The sequence below is a fragment of the Anomalospiza imberbis genome, chromosome Z, assembly GCF_031753505.1.
Source record: "Anomalospiza imberbis isolate Cuckoo-Finch-1a 21T00152 chromosome Z, ASM3175350v1, whole genome shotgun sequence".
NCBI classification, from domain to species: domain Eukaryota; kingdom Metazoa; phylum Chordata; class Aves; order Passeriformes; family Viduidae; genus Anomalospiza; species Anomalospiza imberbis.
The window spans coordinates 45,630,652-45,657,039 of NC_089721.1; the positions used below are offsets into that span (position 1 = coordinate 45,630,652).

At 37.1% G+C, this 26,388-nt stretch overlaps 1 protein-coding gene across 7 annotated transcripts in view; it reads right to left on the reverse strand.

The window, feature by feature from the left end:
• ADGRV1 (adhesion G protein-coupled receptor V1) overlaps positions 1–26,388 on the reverse strand; it is a 305,664-nt gene that overhangs the window by 62,469 nt on the left and 216,807 nt on the right. For all 7 annotated transcript variants that reach the window (XM_068175720.1, XM_068175721.1, XM_068175718.1 and 4 more), the window contains 2 exons: positions 22,653–22,769; positions 15,169–15,347 (listed from right to left, as the gene is read on the reverse strand). In XM_068175720.1, the coding sequence (XP_068031821.1) occupies positions 15,169–15,347; positions 22,653–22,769 (296 nt within the window). The remainder of the gene's footprint in view (positions 1–15,168; positions 15,348–22,652; positions 22,770–26,388) is intronic.

The window sequence follows — 26,388 nt, forward strand, 5'->3', positions numbered from 1 at the left end:
CAAAATGGAATCTGGAAATTACTACAGACCACATTAACAATGACAGGAGTTGTAATTTTACACTGTTCCAAAGAAGTAAAGGTCATACTTGGATCTACAAAAAATTGTCTACTCTGCAACACACGTAAGGTAAACGTTCTGTTCTAATCAGTCTTACAGTGCCTAATCAGTCTCACAGTGGCATGCTGAGCGTGTGTTGTGGTTTAATCCTAGTTAGCAGGTAAGAACCAGTTGCTCACTCCCCCCGTCTGCCCTCTCATTGGAGAGAATTGGAAATGAAATGTAAAGCTTGTGGGTTGGGTTAAGAACTATTTAATAATGAAAATAAAATAGCATAGTAATACTGAATATGATGATAATGACAATGACGATGATAATAATAAAGATAATAATAGAAATATTAACAATAATAATAAGAATGAGAGATAGTAACTGAGCCTGGAAGAAAAAAGGGATACACCATACAAGTGCACGTCACCAATGACTCATGCCCAGCCCATTCCTGAAGAACTATCTGTTCCCTACCAGATGACTCTCCCTGTTTATGTACTGGATATGAAGTTCTATAGTGTGGAATATCCCTTTGGCCAGTTTGTGCTACCTGTCCTGGCCATGCTTTCTCACAGCTTTTTGTGCAGCTCCTCAATGGCATTGAACAAAATACTGCAAAGTCCAGGACTTAGGGTGAGGACTATGCAGTAACAGCCAAATCATCAGGGTGTTAACAACATTATTTTCATCCTGAATACAAAACACAGTGCTGTGTACTAGCTACTAAGAAGAAAATTACATCTGCACCAGTCAAAACCAGAGCAGTCTGGTTTTGGCAAATTTCAAGAACAAAAATTGAATGAAAAAAATTCACACTAGAGCTATGAAAGCCACCAGGGGTCTTACACATTTCTTCTGCTCTGAACACATTGGAAAAAAAGTATTTCTGATATGTTTTGTTTGGTTTGTGGGGTTTTTGCTAATGGGAAGAGACTATTACTGGAAAACTACAAGTAGGCAAGGAACTGGCAATCTACAAGTAGACAAAAAGCAATATTAGAATACTCCATGTTGTAATATATTTTGCTTACTGGAAAACACAAGCTGAAGGGCTTAAACTATATCAGTATTGGCAGATGGCTATCAGAGTAGTCGCAGGAGGGATTAGCTGTATTTAGCAGACTGAAAATGATCAGGATTGGGCACCTTAGAAGGGCAACCAAACAAAAATTTGAAATGTACTTTCAGGCACAAGAACTAATGCTTGGAGAAAAAAAAATACTTAAAGCACATGCTTTACAATGAAAGATGCTAAACAGCTCTTGTTTCTTGAAGCATTTTTTCCAATGAAACCTCTGAGGTTCAGTTCTAAGCTTTATTTTCTGCTAGACTTGTTAAACATTTCTTAGGCAATAGAGAGTTAAGCCTAGAATGAAGATCAGCTGAGCTTTCTTCTTTTCCACTGTAGATGTTTTCTCACTTTTACTCCTTTTCTTTTCTCCTTTCTTTTTTCCCCTTCCTTTCTCCCTTTTCCCTTCCCTTTCCTTTTCTTCATTACTAATAACTGCAAGCTATGCACAGGCATAGGATGGACAAGATATGCACCTGCACATATACAGAGAAATTGTCTAGTTCTAGTTCTAGTTTTTTTAACATCCTTTTTGCTATTTACAGCCATTATCAATTAAAACATTGCACAATCCAAACTACATAATATAAGAGTAATCCTTCCAATGTCCAAGGATGAAAACCCCATAAACAGCTCCAGTCTAACAATGCAGTATATATTTTAACAAGTACACAAAATAGCATTTACCAAAAACTTTATTTTCACTGCTAATATGGCTTGCATCCTGATGCTGGTTAGACAATCTCTCTCCAAAGACTGGCATAAGACACAAGAATTCTAAAACAATCCATCAGCAAAGATTTTCTTTTTGTAGTTTCTTTTGAAAAGGGCAAATTGTATTCCAATACAATACCCACAAAGGCATCCAAAGCATTACCTTCCCCCTCCCACCCAAGCCTTCAGAAAGCAACCTCTTTTTTCAGATGTGCTCTGAGTAATAACATCAAGCAAAAGGTAGTATTGAGTAATCATTCAGTTATTTATACTTAACATACATTAAGCACAGACTAAAGAGGTTAAAATTTCCAATTTCATCCAAGAAACAAAACTTAGTGACATAAAATAATTTTTACAAGGCTTTTGAGAATGTTAGTGTACGGTCAAAAAGTACAATAAAGGGATTACAGCTACCAGGAAAGTATTTAGTCTCTCTGTTTCTATGGATGCATTTGCATAAAAGTATAGATTAAAACAACACTTTGCAACCAAATGCTGGTCCAATGTTGGCACAATGTGTCTGCTCACGGAAATGAAAAGGAAAAACAAGAATCTGACTTGGTGAGAGACACACAATAGAATAGATCTAACGATCTGTGATCAAGCTTGGATCCTCTCCCTACCCAAAATTTCTAAATCTATTTTGTATCACTCCAATTCCATACTTCTAAAACAATGCCAAGGCAGAGGCTCTAAGAGGTCATTACGGATGATTCTAGGTAAGATTTGACTCCTGTCCTCTACAGCCTGTCAACACTACTCAGACCTTATTCCAGGCCTTAGAGCTTTCTGGTGGACTCCCTTTGGCAGGATGTCAGGTGCTCTCCAAGCTGTTCTATCACTCCTCTCCTAAGCAAGACAAGGAGCAAGGGTGGGACAGCAAATAAGATGAAAAAATCCTCATGGGTCAGACAAATACAGTTTAATAAAGCAAAGGACAAAGTTGCATGTGGAAAAAAAAGGAAAAGACTTGTGGTCTACTTCTTATCAGCAGGTGATGTCCAGTCACTTCCCAAGAAGCAGGACTTGAGTATGTGCAGCATTTGCTCCATAAGACTAACATAACAATAAACGTGTCCCCTTCCTCCTCCTCTTAGGTTTAATACTGAGCAGAGAGGATATATCATGGAATATCCCTTGGGTCAGCTTGTGTCAGCTGTCCTGGCAATGTCCCCTCCTAAAACCTTGCTCACCCCCAGCCAGAAAACTCCAGCTACTATAGAAAAGGTCGTAATAATATAATGTACTGCATTTACATAATAACATGCATAAAAAGGAAGGCTATGGATACCTTGATCAAAATATGAATAAAAGGCCATGTAACTGAAGTTGATCATTAATGGTCAGATGCATTCTGCATTTCCCATGTCTCATTATTCATAACAACATATGTTATTACATTATGAATAACCTTGGCAAGTTTTAAAAGAAGAAATGACATCTTGAGTAAATTGAACACTGTAAGTTAAGCACAGTGGTATTGCGACTCAAGAAGACACCATATGCCTTCTTTCATGACTCAGTGCTTCAGTATGAGTTCACTTAGCTAGAACCTCTGACTGGGATGACTTTTCTACATGACTAAGCAGGGAAGAATGATTTGCATTGGTCAGCAAAAATTACAGCTGCATCACAATACTCTAAACTACACTTGGCAAGCTAGAGAAGTTGTTCAAGCAATGGAGGCTGACTGAAATGTGTTCTGGGCTTATATTTTGATTACATTCCAATATTCAAGGGTTTATTTCAGCAAGAGGTTCTTCTCAGGAAACAGATTTTGTTTTTGCATACTCAGCAACAAGACAGTAGCTAATAATAACAGGAGTAAGCTATCTGATTTATATTTGCATGAGGTAACGCCAAAAAATGGTCTGATAGGGTGGTGAAAGCAGCATTGGTTTATGACTGAATCAAACATGATGTGGGAGCTTCCAAAGAGGCACAACAAACTGACATTGCCTCAGTAGGATATGGTTGCCACAGTCTCTCTTACATTTCTTGGAAAATCCCTGACACTTCCTTGGTTTTAATTATTTGCAGACAAACAGCATGCTTATCCCATGTTTGTCAAACTATATGGATTGTATCAAATTTTAAACTGCAGTCTAACTTTCCTAATTGGAGTTGCAGTACAGTATTAAAAACCAGTTCAAATCCCAGATTTATTAGGAAAAAATCTTAGAAATGTATTTGTTACACATTGGAAATTTCTAATGAGACAATTTAAGATTTTTAAGTGCTGTTTATATATGTACAAGCTCTTCTGAGAAACAGTTTCCTGATCTCTTTCCACAAAATTGTAGGCAGCTGTGAGAATTGGGTCTAAAACACAAGGAATTGGATTCTAAAATCTGACTGTACTGGACTTAGGAGGTGCATGATGATTGCAGAAGTTTATTTTAAAAAAAACTTGGTACTGTGGTGGAGCTACATTTTATGAAGAAGAAAAGATTTCCCAAAATTAGTGGGTTCCAGTCATTACCAGGAATGATCTGGGATCATTCAATGTGTGTAAAGCAACTCTGCAATTTAAAAGAGAAAAGTTGCAAATATTATACTTGTATCTGCATTATATGCATCTGAAATTATTTAAATGTCCATTCCTGTTGCTTCTAGTCCTGAAAAAAAAACTTTTTTTTTTCAATTTACATAGTAAATTTGCTAAAAATAAGTAGGTTTTCTACCAGCCAGACAAGACATTTAGAAAAGCCATGAAAAAGACAGGTAAAAGAAATTAGAAATTGAACAAAATGTACCAAGCATTTAAAAAGATTTCTTGGAGTTTTGTTTTTTTTTAACCTAAACAATACAGTGTTCACTGAACTTCTACCATAAGCTTATGTTGGTGCTGTTACTGATAAGCAAAGAACACTCATACAAATAAATGTTCTTGATTATAAGTGAACTACAGCCACCCCTTCCTGATATTAGCAAGCATTTTTTTAAAACCCTGTCTCAATTTTTACCATCAAACAATGCAGCCACAGCACCTCCATCTCTGGATGTTACCAGAGGTTTTTTCAATGTGTAGAGTTATATATATTTAGGGTTTTCATAGTGCCTTTTTTTCCCCTGCTTTGCAAACAGATATATCTCTCAGTACAGTGTGTTCAGGACACAGCACAGGGCGGAAACTTGCGGTGTTTCTGCTCTGGAGGAAGTACCAGTTTGCTTGCTCATAACCAGCCTCAAAAATCTACATTTGTGAGGCTGCAGAGTGCAGAGGCTGCACCCCACTTGTCACAGTTTGAGTGTTCCTGGACCCACCACCTCTTTGTTAAGGGGGTTTTCCAAAGCTGTGCTTTGTTAGCCACATTGTTGTGCTGCAGGAACAGACTTGGAGCTAAGCTGCTTCTTGCAGCTGTGTGTGCAGAGATGTGAAACACCTCCGGTGCAAACACAGCCTCTGCCCCAGAACACCTGTCCAGCTGGAGCTACAAGTTCACTTCTGTGTAGCTTCACAACAAATCTGTGTGAAGAAATCTATTATGTGCAAGTTATCCATCCCATGCTATCCATCTTCCTCCATGCTAAGAACTGTACAAATTTTGGTGTGAAAATGTTGAAAATTTCTGGTTCAATTTACTCTATTTACCTAAGAGAGAGAGTGTGCAAGAACTCAAATCAGAGGGAGAAAAAATCACCCCATAATTTCAGCTAAACAATTCATTGATAAAGATTGTATACACCTCAGGAATTATTTTGAAATAGAAAATGAAAAGGTGAGTGCTTTCCCTGCAGCTGCATCTAAAAAATTCCAGCATGATGTTATTCTTGCTTTTGTTTAATCACTTTTCCTCAAAAGGAAATGGGGATTTTCTCTGGAACACTGAACACCATCTGCTCATGGGTCAAGTTAAGCAAATCTCAGTGGACTCATAATAGCTGCCCCAAAGAATCCCGTGCAGCTGTGAAACAAGTCACACCCTTGTACAAATACATTTTGAAATGCCTGAAATCAAATACTACTGCCCCAAGCTGAATACAGTTAGACTGATTGTTTTGATTCAGTCTTGCACTCAGCCCCAGCCACCTCAACAGGATGAGAAAATGAACAACCCAAGAAATCTCTTACTGCCCATAAAATTGTGGAGGTTGTTTGATATGAAGAAAAATTAAAGCTGCATTTGTATTTGATTAATTTAAATTAGTTTATGTTTCATGTAGATTAACTCAGAGATAGGTCCATATGTTATATTTCATATATAATTCCACAGTCAGAAAATAATTTTTTCCTTATATTTTGCACGTAAGTTTCAAGTGAAATGCAAAATGTTTAAAAATGGTTCTCCCAGATTTTATAGAGTGAAATTGTGGCATCAACCCTTTGGCATTATTTAGTTTCCTTTTCATTTCTTTAGTCTATGCAGCAAAAGAAAGAGGAAAAAGAATGAGGGAAAGAGGAGAAGGAGGGAAAAAAGGTAATGAAAATACAGTTAGACTGTTTTTGTTAAGAAATGTAAACTCAGAAACAGCAGAATTAGAATTGTCCAGAAATTAATTCAAGGCTTGCCCATTCTTGTTTACATTTGGATAGACTGTCCCAGCAGTTTTTTGAAAGTCAAATCTACATCTATAGGAATTACTGCTAGAAATTTGATCCTATCATCTTTACTGACATATCAATATTTATTATGAGTAGGACCATACTCATTAATGGAGGTACCCACAGAGTAAATACCAACAATAGAAAACACTGGGGAAAATCCAGTCCTCCATGAACAAAGGATGAAGAAATGCCAAGATGTTGGTTTGGAACAGCAAGGAACAGAATCTTTGGAAGATTCAGTCTGAGTCAGTGTTTGCAACAACGGACTTGTCAATAAACCAGACTTATTGAATAATAAAGCAAAAAAACAATTTCCTTGTTGCTCTCTCCTGCTGCTGTTATTGTAGAGCTAAACAGTTGGAAAAAGGGGGAAAATGAAAATGTCTAAACAATGCTTTTCTATAATGAGAACCCAAAAGATCATCTGCTGTTGTTTTAGAACACAGCTTATTGTGTTTCAGTCTTCTCATTATATGATCCTCTGGAAATTTCTCTGAACCATTTAATACCTAGGTTTTTAACTTTTTTTTTTCTTTGTTTTTGTCTTTTTCTTTTTTTTCTTCCTACTGTGAAAGTTAATACTAAAGAAACACAGTTACCAAAGAAGAAGCAGCAAGGACCCAGCATAAGCACTGCATTAATACAGTTGAGACTTCTAAAGCACTGGAAGCTGTAGAGTTCCCACACAGCTCCTTCCAGAAGTCACAGATTTGCAGCCTTCATCATTTGACTAAGAAACTAAGCTCATAGAAACTTGCTTGAAATCTCTTAGAGCAAGGTTCTTGATAACAATGCAATTTTTAAATTACATAAGGAGTTATGTGTCTGATTTCAGTTAATTATCTTGCTCCTGTTTAAATCTAAGACTTGCTCTTCATGTGTATGAGTTATCAATGGCTTTGAAACTACGATATATTGTTGTGGCTATGTTTTTGGTTTTTTACTATTTAAGACTTGTTCTAGTTTCTCCAATGCCAGAAAATGTTTCCCTAGTACTATCTTTTAAGGCAGACACTCTAATCTTACTTTTCCTATGCATTCTCTAAATCAAGAATTTACTACAAATCTAGCTGAAAAAGAAGATACTTCATGTGCAAACTGTCAAGCATAAATGAAGCTCATGTTCAAAGTCCTGCCCTTTGGCAAGAATAACATCTTCAAAATATGTTTTATTCATACTAACAATTAAATGTAATACTAGTAACACAAATCAGTCCGCTAAAGCTGCATTCCTTTTAATCATATGCATCTTAGTAGAGGTCAGTGAGATATGCCTTTATTTACTGTGGCTTTTACATTGGGCAGACAAGAGTTTGCCTTCCCAAGTACAAGTCATTGAACTAAATACACTAAAACGTTCTTTATGGAACTAAAATCTGAGCACAAAATTGAGTGGTTGTAGAACAGCCCTGTGGTGAAATTAAAAAGATAAAAAAAACCCCAAAAAACCAAAAACCAAAAAAAAAAAAAAACCCTCCTAACCAAACAAAAATCCTCCTATTTTTTTTTTCACCTCTTTTTTAGAAAGATCAGATACAAGAAGGTATATATATGGACTTCATTTGTCAGTATTAATGGGGTAGTCAGAACTAGTGGTTGGAACTAATCCCGCTTTTGTTTTTCTTAGCATTTCTCAATTTATTCTGGCATATCGGATGAAGGTTTTTCTAATTTGGTGGAAAACAGATAAACTAAGAATGATTTGGTTTAGTAGCAGTAGGCTGTATTTTAATGATTAAAGATGACAAAGTAGGAGGGATGAAATTACTAGTTACTTGTACAACTACAAAGAAAATATGAAGCTTTTAAAAGCTATCAATGACAGGAATGCAAGCCTTCATCCTGCAGATGTTCTTTGATACTCCTGTCATAATACTACAGGGGCTACAGAAAAGTTCCTGGAGTTTTAGTCGGGCACAAAATATCCCTTCATCTGAACCTGTTTGAAGGATCAGGCCTCACAGGCATTATGGGTGCAACTTTCACCCATTACAACCTATATTTTTAACTCTTTACCATGACAGCATGATACCATAATTTGGCAGAAATTAACCATACCATAATGACTTGGTAATGAAATGGAAAATTTACCATAACAAATATTCTTCTCTACTCATGTTTCAAAATTCCATCAGTCAAGGCAGCCAGAATTTATCTTTCTTTATTGTAGTTTTTTAAAAGAACAGTACAGTGATTATGCCTGATTCTGATATGCTACAAGAAATACTTGCTAATATATGAAAGACATTCAACCCCCTGTCACTGTCCCCAACAATTTCTCCTCACTGGAAACTTATCTTGCTAATGAGGTATAACTGAAAGGTAGTTAAAGCCATCCCATTTACAAGTGAGGTATTTTAAAATAATCCTTAGAAGTTGGTAGCACATCAGACTACCTGTGTTTCTTTGGAAACATGGGAAAAGTTTAGAAAACAAAGCACAAGTACAGGATACCAAAAGGTCAAACTTTGTACTTTATTAACTGACTCTGTAGATTTTTCCCTATGTAAATATGTGTGTATATATGTATGTGTGTATGTATATATATGTATAAGAATGCCTGTAGTGTGGCGCTGTGTCAACATAACTGAAGTAGCTCTGGTTCATCAGAAACATTTATCCTGCAGTAGCAGTAGCCGTAGCTCAGGATGATTTAATTTACTATGCAGAAAAGGACAGAGCACAAATGGTGAGAAATCAGCAGTGAAAACTGCATGCTTTTTGCCCCCCAGCTTCAGCTGAGTGGTTCATAAAGCACTTGGCTTTGCATACAGAGAGTCAAGCATCATTCTATGGTGATGTCTAGCAACAGCAGTTTGGAATAGCTTTGAAATCCTGGATGATGTGCAAGTGAACTGAGGAGAGGAGGTGGAAAAACTGGGATAATAGGAAAAAGAAGCTGGAGAGAGAAGGCCATACAGGGAGACACTTCCAAGTCTATGCAGAATATAAAACCAGGCATTAGAGGATGGTAATTCCTCACAGATTTGTCATACAAACTTCTTCCTCTTAGTGTGTCTTCAAGTTCAGTTAAAATCCCTGAATGTTTTTGTGGCAATTCTTAGCTATTTTCTTACATATTCCTGCCTGTAAGTCTGGTGATTCAAACATTGCTCACGGCTGAATTCAGCACTTTTGAAGTAATATGGAAAACGAGATATGAGACTTAATCCAAATGTTTGGACAGAAATTAGCTCACTCAAGCTAAAATATTCTTGTTACTGGTTCTTGGTGTAAAGAAAGCAGATTTCCATTTTAGGGAACAGCTAGTAAGCCAGGGATCTGTTCCTGGGATGTGTGCCAACACTGAGACAGTCATACAACTGGGTGATACCCAAAGCAGCACCCAGTATATTTTTCTGACTGGGTTAAGGGTCAGTGCGCCAGACTTACAGACATTTGGTCAGAGCGAAAGCGTGGCACAAAGTGCCCATGACTCGTTGCAAAGGACCTAGTACCAAAGCACATTTTCTATGGAAATTTCTTATCCCAATAATATTAACAATGGTTCTGCCCTGGTTTCAGTTAATTTCTTCTCAGTACATGGTACAAGTGCTGTGTTTTGGATTGGAATGAGAATGGTATTGATAAGGCATTAATGTTTTGGGTTTTTGTTAGTCATATATACTCTAAGTCAAGGACCTTTTCTTCCTTGTCTCATGGTCTGTCAGTGAAAAGGTAGGCAAAATAAATTGGAAGGAAACATTGCTAGGACAGGTGACCTGAACTGACCAAAGGGGTATTTCCACACCACACAACTTCATGGCCAGTATATAAAATGGTAAGTGCAGTCAGTCTGGGTTCAGGAAGGGGTGTTTGGCATCAGCCATCAGCCAGCCAAACTGGAGAGACAAATTGCACTGTGCATCACTTTAAAGAAAAAAATATCATTGTTATGATTCTAATTATTAAGATTGTGATTATTTTCAATTATTATTTTATTTTATTTTCAAACAGTAAGCACTTTTTATCTCAATAGGCAAGTTTCTCTTTGATTTTCTTCCCCATTCAACTGGGGCGGAGGAGTAAGAGAGGAGGAGTTGAAGCATGGTGTTTCATGTCCAGTTGAGCTTAAAACCATGACAGGCTCATCTGTTCTCTGAGCTGTCCCTAAGTATAAGATTCAGAGAAACTGCAGTGTGAACAAGAAGAGCAGTAACCCTTAACTACAGCAAAAATTTCTTTAGCTTTGTTTCCCTATCCCACAGATGTGGCTCCATAATCACAGATCCAGTGATTTTCCTGCAAAAAAAATCTGCTTTGAGCTGGACTGTAGAGGACATAGAAGTATTTTGTGGTTTTTAGGAGGGAATGTCACTGGAAAATATTTTCCATTATTTCTCATAGATATTTCATGACAACAATACAAAGAAGACATAGGAGAACATTTCGCTTAACACTTTTTTTGCTATGAGAAAATCTTGAATCCAAGTAAATGGGTATTTGTACAAATTTAAAGTATTGTAACGGCACATATCTTCTGTATTTTGTTTGCCACATGGTATTTTAAGGAGGAAAATGAATGTGTGACAGGGATCCTTCTGACAAAGGAGATAATTCCTCCCTTGGTCAAACACAGGATCCTGCTAAAAGAGAGAACTTCTAGAAATTGAAGAGATTAACAGAGGGAAAATAGCAAGCCAAAGACAGTCAAGACACAGAGAGAATCACAGAATTAATTAGGTTGAAAAATAACTCTGTGACCATTGAGCCCAACCTATGACCAAACACCACGTAAACTAGACTATGGCACAAAGTGCCACACCCAGCCTTTCCTTTAACATCTCCAAATGACTTCATTATGTCACTGGACAGCCCATTCCAATATCTAGTCATTCTTTCTGTGAAGACCTTCTCCTGGTGCAGCTTGAAACTATGTCCTCTCATCCTGTCACTGGTTGTCTGGGAGACTAGGCTGATTCCCACCTGGCCACAATCTCCTTTCAGGGAGTTATAGAGAGTGATAAGGCCTCTGGTGAGACTCAATTTCTCCAGACTCAGCCTCTCTTCACAGGACTTGTGCTCCAGACCCTTCTTTAGCTCCGCTGCCCTTCTCTGGACACACTCAAGCACCTCAGTGTCCTTCCTAAATTGAGGGGTCCAAAACGGAACATAGCACTTGAGGTGTGGCCTCCCCCAGTACAGGAGGACAGTCACTGCTCTGGTCCTACTGTCCACACATCTCTCACCCAGGCCAGGATGCCGTTGGCATTTTGGGCCACCTGGCCACAGCTTGCTCATGTTCAGCCAGCTATTGACAAGCATCCCCTGGCACTTTTTTTTGCTGGGCACTGTCCAGCCACTCCATTCCCAGCCTGTAGCTCTGAATTGGGTTATTGTAGCCAAAGTGCAGGACCCAGCACTTGGCCTTGTTGAACCTCATGCCATTGGTGTTGGCCCATCAACCCAGCCTCTCCAGGTCCTTCTGTAGAGCTTTCCTACCCTCCAGCAGATCAACAGTCCCATGCAACTTGGTATTATTCACGTATTTGCTAACAATAGACTCAATCATCTCATCAAGATCATCAACAAAGATAATTATATGGGACTGGGCCAACACTGATCCCCAAGAGAACATGAACAAAAAAACTCCTACTTTCGTGGGAGTTGGGAACTAGAGGAAATTATAGAGTTGGTCGCAATTTAAAAAAAAAAAGGTAGGATACAGCATGACAAAAATCATGCTTGAAATACAGCATTTGCAAAGATACAGTGGGCAGGGAGATATTTGCTTATAAACTTTTAAATTTTTGTTCTGTCAAGTGTAATAATTTCTAATTTTTTCATTTTCAAAGGTTACTGTTCTAGTTTATACTCTAATAAATAAAGTCCTTTGGCCTTCTTATGTGAACTTGATATCAAGAAGGTCTAGTCAAACTCAAAGCTTAAAGCAGCAACAAGAGTAGTTCCTGAGCTTATAAAAGCATGCTACTGTAGGTAAGAGATTTAAAATACCCAAGCAGTAAAAAGATCAAGCTCACCTTTCAGAAGAAATTTTTTTATTAAATAAAGAAAAACTTATGAAAAGATGAGTTTACTACAAGACAAAATTCACCTTAAAATCAAATTCCAAAGCTTACTGTGTTTCCCAAACTCTAGAAAGTTCAGCATTTGCTGCATTCTTGGTATATACAGCCAGACCTGTATATATACAAAGACAGAGTTCATCTAATATGGTGAAAAACATAAAGAGGCAAATTCAAACTGTAGATATTGACAAAGAGATGTATAGTGCAATGGAGAGGTAAGAAAAAAGAGAAATTTGAATAATTACATAAAATCTAGCTCTCTCCAGTTTCATCCTGGTCACTTGTCACTCTTGTCACTCTCTAATACTTACAGAACAAAGATGCAAATAAAAGAGCTAAAATAGACATCTTTGCCAGTAAAGTAGCTTTCTAATTTCTCATCTAGCCCTGAAAAATTCAGTGGTGTTGAAAGTTCGTGAACCACACCCATTTGTAAGCTTTCCCCTAAGTCATCTGTTTCTGAGATCAGAAGCCAGAATTGTTTTATGACGAGTACCAGCTTTTGTTCACAAACTCAAGTTTAAAGGTTAATTACGCTACACTCACAGGACTTGGGTACACTCTTGTACCCAAGAGATGGCCCAGAACTCTGAAAGCTGTTATAAAAAAAACTTTGTACTACCTCAAAATTGTCCAGAATCAGCATATTTTCTAGTTTTATTCAAAGAGACTTCAAATTTGCAGGTGAGCAATAGGGAAATCATCAAAGGGAGAAGTGAAAGAGCCCTTCTGTGTCAGTTAGGTCTTTCACTTATCACTGAACTCCAACCTTAACAAAACAAAATGCTGCTTGGTGGCATTTACACAGACAAATTTACCAGTATAAAAAAAAAAACCCACACGATGCCAAAGAGAGAACTCTTCATACCATATATAAACACTGCTAATTATTAAAGTAATCAACAATATACTACTGGTTTATACTGCGACATGGGAGTCACAGTACAAAATACAGGCATTTTTGTGTAGAATTTGTCATATCTGGAGGGAAACTCTATCCTAATACTTCATTTGAAGCATAAAAAAGCAACACAAACTTATTCAGTGCAAATATAAGATGAACTTCTCTAAACACAGCTATACAATTGGCTATTAATTGTGCTGATTGCATACTGGTTAAGAACAAAACAGTTGATCAGACACCACAGTAATGCAAAAATGGCTTGCCTGAAGGAGTGATCGCTTAAAAGAGCATTAGGATGACAGGCTCCACTATTTCTGTTACTTTTACCAGCACACTACTGTTCTCAAACCGTTTCTGAGGCTGATTCTGAAGTCAGTATGCAATGAGTTTGGATTTGGAAATCTCCTTGTCACTTTTTCCACTACTGCATTCTGGCTTGGAGAAAACAAACCAAGTGCTGTAGTTCAATCTGTTCCCTTTCTACATTCTGTCTTTCAAAGGCATCTTGTATAAATAAGAACAAGCCTTACAGTTCTCTTCAAATCAGGAATTAGCATTGATGTTATTTATGAAAATTCTTGCAGATATCTCTTAGAGTGTTCACGTTGACTGCGATAGAATAAACTGCATATTCACTAAGCTTGGGATGATTTCTGGCATTTTCCCACTGTAATAGAATGCTGGAAAAATTTTATACTTAATTTGGGCAATGGGTTGGACTGAGTAATTTTCCTCTTCTTAATAACTGTATCAGAATTGTAAGGTTTTCCCTTTTTTTTCAAAGAATGGGACACAGACATTGAAAGAAAACAACTGGAAAACTGTTTCACTACATAATAACACCACCAACTCACAGTTTGGCTGCAGATTGAGAACTTGATTATGTTACACACATTTCTTGGGTCTACTATGCAGAAATAAGCATTTTACCGTAAAGAAAAAGACATGTTCTGTGAAGAAATATTGATGTGTACAGCATGGTATAAACCTATGGAGCACTCCCTGATATAACATGAACAACAGCAATGGTTTGTTGTTGTGGACCTCAGTTATATTTCTGAATTGAGTTGGTGTCTATGAATATCGGACTAAACTTCAGCCAACACGGTCACAGAACTTGTGGTACCCAATGTAACTCATTTACATCAAAATCAGGTATTCCTGCTTACCATGCACAGTACAGATTGACACACAGATATGTATATACAAATAATATTTAGAAGGCCACATGTGTGTATATATATATATATATACATATATATATATATATATATATACACACACATAGTTGCAAATACTGCAAATACTTAAACATCAGTATGAAATTCAAGTATCTACTTCTCACAGGAATTCCCTTGGTGTTACAAAATACACAACACTAAATTTTGTTCTCTTATAATGGAATGATGGACACTGTATCTTCCTCTTTTATTAAAGACAGATTAATATTCTCCTGCTGTGGGTCTACCCTGAAAGCAGTGTCATATGATGTTTTCATAAAAAGAATTTGACATTCATTTCAAAAAGAAGATGTATGATTATTCTTTTCTGCACATGAAGCATCTAATTGTGATACAAAATCAATAAGTATATAATCCTTATATCCTAGAAGAGCTATCATCACAGATTAAGTTTGCCAGAAAAGAAGCCAGAGGGGAAAAAAAACAGGTAGGAAAGAGCAAAAATATTTATCTATGTATCTCCACTTAAATGCATCTGGTTCTATGAAGATATACTGTTTTAATTATGACAGTTTCTATGCTTATATATGAAGCATAGAAGAAAATTAAGTACAAAACAAAATGGACAGTACAATGCCTAGTTCATGCTTTTTTAAGGAAACACTTACAGATCACTGTAGACAAGGCCATAAATCTGTGCTGTGCTGTGATGGTAAATTCCTCTCAGGATAATTAGAAGCAGGATAACAACAAAAGCTGGAAGCCCCCAACTCAAAAGGAAGTAAAGCAGATAGCGCCTCTCTGTATGTTCATCATTCATCACAAGGACATACCAGAAATTAATCGCCTGAAGAATAAAGCACAAAAACAATCAGTAGACTTGCTGGTTATAAACTATGCCAAAAACTGAATCACTCTGAAGGTCACAATGCAGCATATTTCTGCCCTGGTACAGGTTTATGTATAAACACTATTCAACAAAAATATTTTGTCTTCACTTTTTCTCCTTAAGTAATGAAAAGGCATTATAAAAACAATATGCTTATTTATATAACTATTTTGAATTAGACTAATATAGAGAAAGAGACATCTTGTTTCGTAGAGAACACTACTTTGGAGATGTAAAAATAGCCTTTTGGTGCAAAAGTCACTTTTTTCTCTAGATATTCATACCTTCACACAGAAGACTGGCATATAGTATTTCTAAATCTGTATTTAATATTTTTATGTTATTTTTCAGCTGTATGCGTCTTGTAGAAAACACACTAATGGTTGATGGTTCTGTGTGTGTGTGTGGTTCACACACTTGATGGTTCTGTGATCCTGTTCTGAGCTCAGCAGTACAATACAGACAATGGAGCAAGTCCAGCAATGGTTCATGAGAATGACTGAGGGATGGAAAACTTCTCCCATGAGAGGAGGCTGAGGGAGCTGTGGCTGTTCAGCCTGGAAAGAGGATGCTCAGGAGGATCATATCCATATGTATAAACATCTGATAGGAGTCAGTGATGAAGAGGGAGACACTCAGTGATGCCCAGTGGTGGGGCAAGAGGCAATGGGCCCAAATTAACACACAAGAAGCTCCATCTGCATTCAAGAAAAAGCTTTCTTACTGTGAAGGTGGTCAAACCCTGGGCCAAGATGCCCAAAGAGGTGTACGTGTCCTTAGATAATCAAAACCAAATTGACCACGGTCCCAGGCAACCTGGTAGGTGGTTGGTAGGCTGTTGCACTAGACAGCCTCAACCTACCCCTAAAACTACAACGGTTCTATGATTCTGTGAAATATAAGCACAGTTTGAGAAAAAACCTGCAAATAAATGAATAAAGGCATCTCTAAAACAGTCTGTGTTTTCTTATGGTCAACTCATCATCCAACAGCATAATGTGGTTTAAAACCTTATATGAATCAAAATAGTGGCATAGCTTGAAAAAACTGGTAGTATAAGTAAGGAAATCCTGTAAGTAAGACAAAACACTTAACATATTGCTTGGATATTTGAATTTTCTTCAAGATGTTCATAGTAGAAACACTGTCTTGTGTAAGCATTTTTAACATTTTTTAAAGCACATCTACACACTAGTGTCTAATAAACAACTAAGCTAGCCAGAATAAATTTTTCTTTGAAAAATTTTTCTTCACTTACTCCGCTTCAAAAATGTTATACCACCTACAGGTCCGTATGCTATATCATGATTTCTGGCCTTTTATATGAGGTGCATAAGGGATTAATTGTCTTTTTCTGCATATAAGGTATCTAATTTGAGCTTGTGCCTTTAAGCATGTCTTGTCAGTCAATGGAGACAGGACAGGTACCTTCAAACACTCATTATTCCTAGCCCAAGCATAATAATCTCTCTCTGTGGTCTACACAAGGGTTTCATATAATAATATTGATTTACATGCTTCATTTTCAGCTACCTATGTTAAGGATAAGTAAAAATTCATATACTGTGACAAGACAATGCAACATGATTATTTTATTGAGGAAAATTCTGCACATTTCCCTCAGCCAAGGGTTTGTCTAACCATTTGTTCAGGAACACTTAATTTTCACATTCAAATGCTTAATTAGTTGTTTTTGGATTCCTTATGTAGGTCATTAGTTACCTTATTAGGTCTCCTTATTAGGCCTCATTAGGTACCTATTATTTCAGATTTTTTTCTGTGATTTATATGGCATGAATATGCAATACTTTCATTGACAATAAAGCACACTGCATGGTAGCAAATTGTTTAAAAAGGGTTAGTAACTGTTTTAAATGCCTTTTTTAGAGAATGTAATTTCATAATTATCTCCAGTGTATATAATTATATTAATTATATAAGAACTATTATGTCTTTTTTCTTTTTGTTTGGTGATTGGTTCTATATGAACAAAGGCAAAGTTTATTTTCCTTAAAAGATCACAGGTAAATCCCACCACATAATTGCAACCATCCTGTGCTTACCACACTGTGTGGGTTGAAAGAACAGAGAAAAACTATTCATTGCATTGCTGGACATGCACAGGAGGAAAATATTAAACAGATTAAAACTGTATTTGGACAAAAAAATTCCACAGCTTTTGGAAAGATTTGGTTGTTCTGTTCACTTTTTCATGGGACTGAAAGCTAATTCAAAATTCAATTTGTCACTTCACATCAATAAACACACTTCAATTACATGCCCTTATAGTGCTGGCTAGGCTGTGCCTCACTGAAAGCACTTCCAGACAGCAAAATCCTTAAACTATATATGCTATTGCACTCAGGGATTGTTGGTCCTACTAATTCTGACAATCTACTGAACATTGCTCTCAGTCACCCAACTGAAATTGCTTTCTATGAAATCATACCTTATGTACTTGTTCTGTGTCTGGTTAGTCATATTTAGTTATTTCACCTCATTTATCACAGCATAACACTTAACACCACAGCTGCTGTAAAGGTGTAAGTGAGGTTGGTTTATCCGTATTTTCTGCACAGTCACATTTGTATTTGATAATTACTAGTTCTTATATTCAACCCCTTTTGACGCTTCAAAGTGTAATCAATTAAATAATACAGGAACTAATTTTAGCAAATCCTTTCCTGTTGCCATGCTGCAACAATTACCAGTTCAACAGAAGAATAAAATGTACAGTCCATTTTCCAGCTGCTCAGGTGGAAGAACAAATGGGCGAGTTATTTGTTCTGATATAGAATGCAAAATAATTGTTTATACACATAACACTCTAATGAGACAATATGAACTTAATGAAGGGTTTTTTCTTTTAAAATGAAGCAGTTAATGGAAATTACATTCTCAAACCTGGGGCACATTTATTTCATTTTTAAATTATTCATTCATTGATCTTTAGTGATAATCACAGAATTTTAGAATTTTTTGTGTTGGAAGGGGCCACCTAGTTCCCCATCTCCCACCATAAGACATTTTCCACTGGACCAGTGTCTTGCTACCACCCAGAACAGGGTTAATTTTTGCAATTGCCATGGCTGGGACCCAGAGGTTATCCTATATCACCTCCCATCACTGCTGGGGGCTGGGAGAAGGAGCTCTTCTAGGGAGGAGGGGTTTGTTCTGGGTCAGTGTAGTGTGGCTGAGGGAGCAGTTGGGTGGTGGTGCTGCTGTGTGAATCGTTCACCTCTTTTTGTACCCTCTGTCAGTATTGTTGTTATACTGTTTGTTCCCTTATCTCATTGCTGTTTCCAGCACATTGCTCTTATCTTAATCCATGATCTTTGCAGGGCAGAGGGAGGGGGAGGCTGAGAGCAAGAGAGCAGTGCATGGATTCATTGGGATCACTGAACTGGAGAATACCAGTCCTAAACAAGGACAACAAAGTTGCCCAAAGTCTCATCTCCAATTGCCCTTGAATACTTCCAGGGATGAAGTAGCCACAATTTAGCAACCTGGGCAACCTATTCTAGTGCCCCACCACCTGTGATAATCTGCAGATAGCTGGCAAACAACAGGTGCAAAATATTTTAAATAAAGTAATTTCCAATTCAGTAAGAAAACTTCTATTTTTCTTCTTTCTTCTTTTTACAAATAGTTGGAGTTGTCATTTTATAACAATTGTATGCTTTTATATAATTCCTTTTTTGAAGCTGCTAAGCAGTCTACAAATTGTTCTTAAAAGTCATCAAACTTACTTTGAGATCAGTAAACATCTTACAAGTCTGACACAAATTTATAGAAATTTATAGAAAATTTAAAGTGCCATTAAATTGATGTAGAAGAAAGATTTGGGTATGGGTGATAGCAAGTTCATGACTTTCATTCTAGTTTGCTTGTTGAATTGACACTTCCACTGTTGATTTAATTTACTCTAGCAATAGCTCAAGAAAGCACAAAGAATCATATTTTTCCATAATTTTACTCTGTGTCAGAATTGGCAACTGAAAATTACAGATTTTTTTTTACCTGAATAGACAGCTTTTAATTTTTTTCCTGTTACTTTTTGCAACATGTTAGAAAATATTAAGAGAAGAAACTTATTTTCCTTGTCACGATGAAAGACACTTTAAGTGTGTGCTCTTAAGATAAATGCATTTGAAAATACAGGTTTATGCTGTTCAGCTGTACAAAGGGACACTTGTCAGGGTGAAGACCTCTGGATGTCTGACATTAATATAAGGCAAATATTTAAGGCCCATAAAGAGCCATTTGCACCTTGCTTACTCCTTTTCTTCTGCAGTTAAGAAAGCCTCATCTTTTTAAAAATTGGGTAATGCTATCAACTTTCTGTGACTTCTCCCTATAAAAAGCAAGAAACAAGACCATACAATTAAAAAGGGAGAGAATAAACAGACAAGCAGGAACGATTTGATGGAATCTTTGTCCTGATGCCGAAGGTGATCTCTGAGATCCTTTCCATTCTTACATTTCAGTCAATATATGAATAGTAGTTACATCTGTAGCAGAAATACTGATATTGAATATGTCTACAAATACAAGAAGCTAAAAAGAGAACAAGAATTAAAACATGAGGCTATACAATAATTGTTTTGTAAAGAGCATTGACATAGGAAAAAATGTTAAGCATAATTACTATACCTAGCACTTTGCAGAAGATGGAAAAGTTACAAAACAAATAAACGTAAGGAAGTTATCCTGGAGTCTAGAAAGAGAAGATCTTTGATCTGGACCTCAGAAATAAACCTGAGAATGTCCAACTTTACTGTTAAATCTGTGTTTTCTTTAGAGTTTTGTTGCCCAGAAATGATGCTCCACCACCTTTTGATCACTTAAAATTGCCTGGATTTTGTGGATGTTTCAGTTTGACATACCTACATGGTGCTTGCACTTGATTATCACATTCACCCATTTCTGTATCCTCTGACCAAGGCAGCCACTTGCAGATTTGTATGACATAAGTCAATGATCAAACATATGCACTATGCTATGCAGTCTCATAAAAGGCAGAGTGGCTGCACAAAGGACATAGAATCTTTTCCTGTATTTTGTTCATTTCTAGACATAAGTATTGAAGTCCCATTTAAGTAAAAATACATTATTAATTCTGCTTTTCAAATCAAGTCATATATATAAAGTATACTATGCTGGGAAATGCAAACATTAATTTCCCAGACTTTTAAGTCTGCTGCTCAAACAGCAGTAGCATCCAGACTTCCCAAATCAATCTGGTTTCCCCTTGGATCCACAAACTTTTCTAGAGTTGTCAGCAATTCAAGTACAGAGATGTCCTCAGCACTCCTTCCTGTGCACTGATATAGCTTACTCACTCCATAATGAGATATATAAATCCAAAACCTATTCCCAGCCCAGAGGAGCAAACTATAGCTGAGGACTGGGTTGATCTATATTTCAGATTATTTCTTTCCTTTTTGGGTCTTTGAAAGTTCAGGAATTATTCTCAGCTGAAGACCTGAACCTACAATAAGGAGAATCATCTTCATCTGAGTTTTAGTCCTAGCAGCTCATCACACAGCAGGCTGATGGATTCCCTACTAAGCACTATTGTCCTGTCAGATTTCCATGAAGAGCCTTCATGTTTAACACACGCCTGAGGCTTCACTAAATGCAATGTATTATGCAAGTTCTTAGGATTTGACCAAAATCTACTGAAAAAAAACCCACAAAAAACCCCAAAAAGCACTGGATTTAAACTACAGACATAAAAATGACTAACTGTTATCAGTCAATTTTTTGACTGCCATTATAAGTAATTTTTGCAACTTAATGCAATGTAAAACACAGAATGAGATACTATCAAACACTGAGCTGCCAAAGTTTGAGGCAACCCAGTAAAAAAGAAAAATGTTACTTTGTCCAAATTAGCAAATGGTGAAGAGCTCTGAAGCAATTTAGGAGTAAAGTGAATGAGCAACTGTGAAGAATATAATTTACAGTTAACAAAGTAATTTACATTAGTTAACCTACAAAAGCATCATTTGCCAAGCAAACAAGTTTCTCTGTTGAGGTCGTCTACATGTAGCTTGCTAAAGCTAATGAGCACAGCTGAACTGCTGGAGAGGCTGCTAGGGTTCTCAATGAATATGAGCCTGACATATCCTAAGAAAATGCTATGTATCACATGAATATTACTGGGAGAGAAAGATGCATTTGGATGCAGCCTAATTTGCAATTCTTGGTTTGGTCTGACAGCCTGCATATTGGAGGATTTGTATGGTAAGATATGGAGCTGCATATATAAACCTGTATGCTATAATAAATGTGCTTGGGACACATCCCCTTAAAATAGCAGAAAAATAAATAACTTAGCTCAAATACTAGTATACATTCCTAAATGAGGAATAAGGAATGTAAGTATACATTCCTAAATGAGGGCATAATAATGTATTTTTTCTAATAACCCCACAGCGTGTTATTTTTACTAACTTAAAACTCGTAATTTTCCATAACTAATTTGATTGCTCATGGAGTTCCATATTAGTTTAATTGTTTTTTCCACCATTTACTGTTCTATAATATATCAAATGAGCAACAGAGCTGTGAGTAGTCTGGAGTAGTAGACTGATGAGTAATGGCTGAAGGAACTGGAGGTGTTCAGCCTGGACAAAAGGATGGGGGGACATGGTTTAGTTGTGAATTTGGCAGTACTGAGTTAACTGTTGAACTTGATGATCCTAGAGGGCTTCTCCTAAATGATTCTATGATTCTATAAAAATTCTGACAATAATTATGAATACATATATTCTGTATTTTAATGCAAACTTGTGAAGGTATGTTTGTCATGTTATACAAGTTTCATGACTGAAATGCCACTGACTCAACAAATTACAGTGTAGTTTACATTTACACGTCACCTATAAGAGACTGCTTCAAAAGACCAAATAAGAGATGTTTAGAAAAACTATTAAGAATAAGAAAAATAATTCTTCCTTGTTCTGAGACAATTCTTCATTGTTCTGAGCATGAATAGTTGTAATGGAAATGAGTGGAAAAAAATCTTTATAGTGTTTGTATATTTACCCCTGGAATTGTGTCACTGTAGGTTTAATAAAAGTTATCTAAAGTTTTGGCCTTCTAGTAGCATTGAATTTCAGTGCTCTATATCTCTCTTATATATAGACATGCAGATATGTATAGATATGCACTAAAATATAATAGAAATACAGTCTAACTATCAGTTACTTTTACAGGTGTTTTGGGGAAAATGATAAAAAGGACTAAGAAACCAACCTGAATAAGCATCCAGCTGAACTGGCAGAGGTAAAGGTAATGGGTAACAGATGCGAGGGCAAAGCAGCTCTCCTCTGAGATGTGCTGGCTCAGGTAAGCAGAGGCCAGAAATGAAACCTGTTGGAGGAAAAAATAATACATGCATATTGGAATTAAACAGAATTAATTTTATATTAAGAATAAGGGTAAAAAATAGTTTGGAAGTAAAATATACACTAAATTACTATTTCAGAGACTCAGGAAAGTTATCTTGGACATTTAATATTCACCCAAAAGAAGTTATGCTTAAACACTGTCAACCCCTAAAGCAGTTGAATTTGCTGAAGCCTTAGTTGACAAGCTGTGGTCTTATACCTAGATATATTTTTGTCTGGAATGGAAAAGAATATTGATACTGCACTGATGTTCTTGTTGTTGCTAGATAATGTTTATCTGAAGTCTAGGGCTTTTTAATTTCTCATGCTCTGCCAGCTGGCAAGTGCTGAACCATTCTTAAATGATTTCTTTTTTTTTTTACAAATCTGACACCTAAGACTCTGCTATGAGTAACCAAGGGTCAAGCTTGAAGAATGAGGAAGCACACCTGAGAGGGAGGGTATGTGTGGGCAAAAAGTCAAGAGAGGCACCCATGGGCCATCTGGAGCTGCCTGCTGTAAAGGGACCCCAGTCCCAGCAGTGACAGTCTCCTCCAGTGGTTCATGTGTAACTTCTTAAGTGGTGTGAGAATGTTCAGGCAGTGGCCTCTTCACACACTGCACCCTTACATAATGAGACAACAGAGAGACTAAATATTTATTGTTTAAAATTGTTCCCATGCAAAACTAGACACAACTAGGGGTGCAGATTTTCCTCTATAAGACTGAGAGAGATGTTATCTTCTGATTTGAATAAATCCAGATATTTTATCAAGTAAACAAACAAACTCAAGGCCTTTACTGTCTTCAGGCTGTCAGATATGTAAGAATATAATACCTCAGCCCCTAATATAGCAGTACTGGACAACAGGGAGGAAGCAACTATTCCTTTGTCTAATACAGGATTTCACATTTACAAGGCAGTTATAATTTGGGTTTTTTCCATAGATATGCCAAATGTCAAAGGACTATACGTTGGCTGAATAAGTACCAATGCATTGTCTAAGGAACAAAGGTATTCCAAGTCTGACTGCAATGAATGCAGCTAGACAATTTCAACATAGCATTTTAAATTAACACACAACTCAAAAACCTTAAGCTCTGTCTTCTGTGAATTTCTTTACAGAAGAAATGGCTCTACAAGTAAAATTCATAGAAGTATTAAAATGTTCACATAAAGAAAAGGTTCTACTCATCCACTGTGCTGAACATTTTCTCTTTGCCTGACAAAAAGTACTACTTTTTTGACCAAGGGCCCATTGACTTGTAAGTAACAGAAATTAATGGGCTCTGGAAACAGATTTTATGTACATAAAATCAGGAGATTGGATAGGTAAGAAAGTTAAAGTTAATTGATTTGGGATAAATTTGCAACAAAATATTTACATGGTACTGAGTAACCCTTACACAGTCTCTTTGTTATAAAAGTACCCTTATAAGTATAATGTTACCTCATCATGAAATTGAAGAATAACAATGAGCAACTGGGGAACAAGAAGACTAAAAATTATTATGAAAAGCATTTCAAAATCTAAAGAAAAAAATGCATGTTAAATATTTTATGTGGTATTTATCACCTTCTGTTGGGAACTGGCATCTAATCATAGCCACATAACCATTCAGTTATTAAGAAGTTAACACACAGATTAATAAACACTGGTCTTTGCCAAATTCTGACACTGCTGAAAGAAATCCCATCATCTGGAGTGGGTTACACACAGTTGAAATATGTCTGCATTAGCTGCCACCCATGAGGGATAAACAAGAAGTGTCTGTGGAAACAACACCATGGCTCCAGATCTCTCAAACAATATGAGTAGTAATTTGTCTAAGACTTGAGCAAATGCTTCTACTGACAACAAGCTTCTGAGTGGTAAGGCTTTATAACCTTTTGCTCTCTGAAGGCTTGTGCATATGTCAAGGACAGACTGTTAGTCTAGAGTCAAATAGAGGATGCAAACACAAGAGCAGACTGATGGAGTCCTGGAAATACATTTTTAACTCCTTTTGGACTGAATGTTGTCTTGAAAGCATTTTGCATTTGTAACCAAGAAACCATAATTCTTAACATTCTCCTGTGCTTCAAGAAAAATAGCATATTTTTTGCATATTAAAAAAGAGGAGTATATCACTATATCAACAGTTTCCAATTAAAACAATGTAAAGAGTCCAAATATGTGCTAAAAAGGCCTATCTTTGACAGAAACTGACTTTTCTTAAAGGAACAAGACAGCAATATGGCTGGAGTAATCACTCAGCTAAGAATTCACTGTACTTAGTGGCCTTAGAATATTATAGGAAAAAAAAGGTAAAATATAAAAATTTCATAAACTTGTTATCTTGTATCTTGGTCAGAAGCTACAAATAAGAGTTGGTTTATAACATAAAAAACCCCACAAATCAACAAATATGCATTCCCAATAAAGTGCTCTTTAGACTAACTGCCTCATGTCTTCTGTGCCTCACTTAGTAATTGTAGGCTGCAACCTTTTATAACAAGGAATCTATTACTTTAATAACAAAAATATGTGCCATCTATTGGAACAAGTTGTTCCCTCCTGGATCTTTAAAATATATGCTCATTAGAATATCAATTGTCCAGAGCTCTTTTTTCAGAGAACTTACAGTCTAAATAGCCCTTTTCAATCTTTATATACTGACATTTAGTTCTATGCTGAAATGATAACACAATGCTTTTTCCTCATACTTGTCAAGGTGATCAGTTGTACTGGTTTCATATTGGAGGCACTCACGGAAGTGACTTTTTAAGAGAAGCTGCTAGCAGTTTCCTCCATGTCTGATAAAAAGACCAATCAGCAATTAGCTTTGAGAATTGACAATCTGTTAAACCTCTAAGAAAACTGTACCTGCCTCTATGAATACACGTGTTGTTGAAAAATGCTCAGGAGCGTTTCCTTCCCTTCCAGTATGGAAGCAGGTAACAAGGACAGCCTGGCCCCCAACTCGGCCAGGCAGCCCCTGCCACAGGGCAGCACCCCTTCCTGGGGAGCCCACTGGGCCCCACTGGCTGTCAGGCAGGGGGAGGGGAGCCGTGGGGCCGAGGCCAGGCTGGGCCATAGCTATGACTCCTAACATCTTGCCACTATTGAGTCCTGCCTCGCCGCCAGCCCAGGCCGAGCTGGGTCTGCTGGGCTCCAGGAGCAGCCAGGTCCAGGCTAGCTCGGCCAAGATTCTGCCGCTGGTAGGGTCGGCCTGCAACCACTGGGCAGGGGGAGGAGAAGCCATCAGCCTTGGCGTGCTGCTGCTAAGTTCTGGCCTGACTGCTAAGATCCTAGCCTTCTAGCCGCCCTCCCCAGCCAAAAGGTACGCAGCCAGAGCCCAGCTGGCATCAGGTGACCATCTGCAGGCCTCAGGCAAGATACTAACTTTTTCAGTGCTTCAGTCTCCCTTGAGTCAGAGAAAAGACAGAGTGCAGACACGTAGAGGAATAATATGAAGACATCAAGGTCATTGAAGAGGAAGTCAAATCGCAGATGGGAGAGATGAGGAAATGTCTTGATTTTGGGGCTGAAATCCTGTTGTAAAGCTATGGAGAAGAATGTAATTGACACATCACACTCTTTTTTTCCTGTAACTCATTG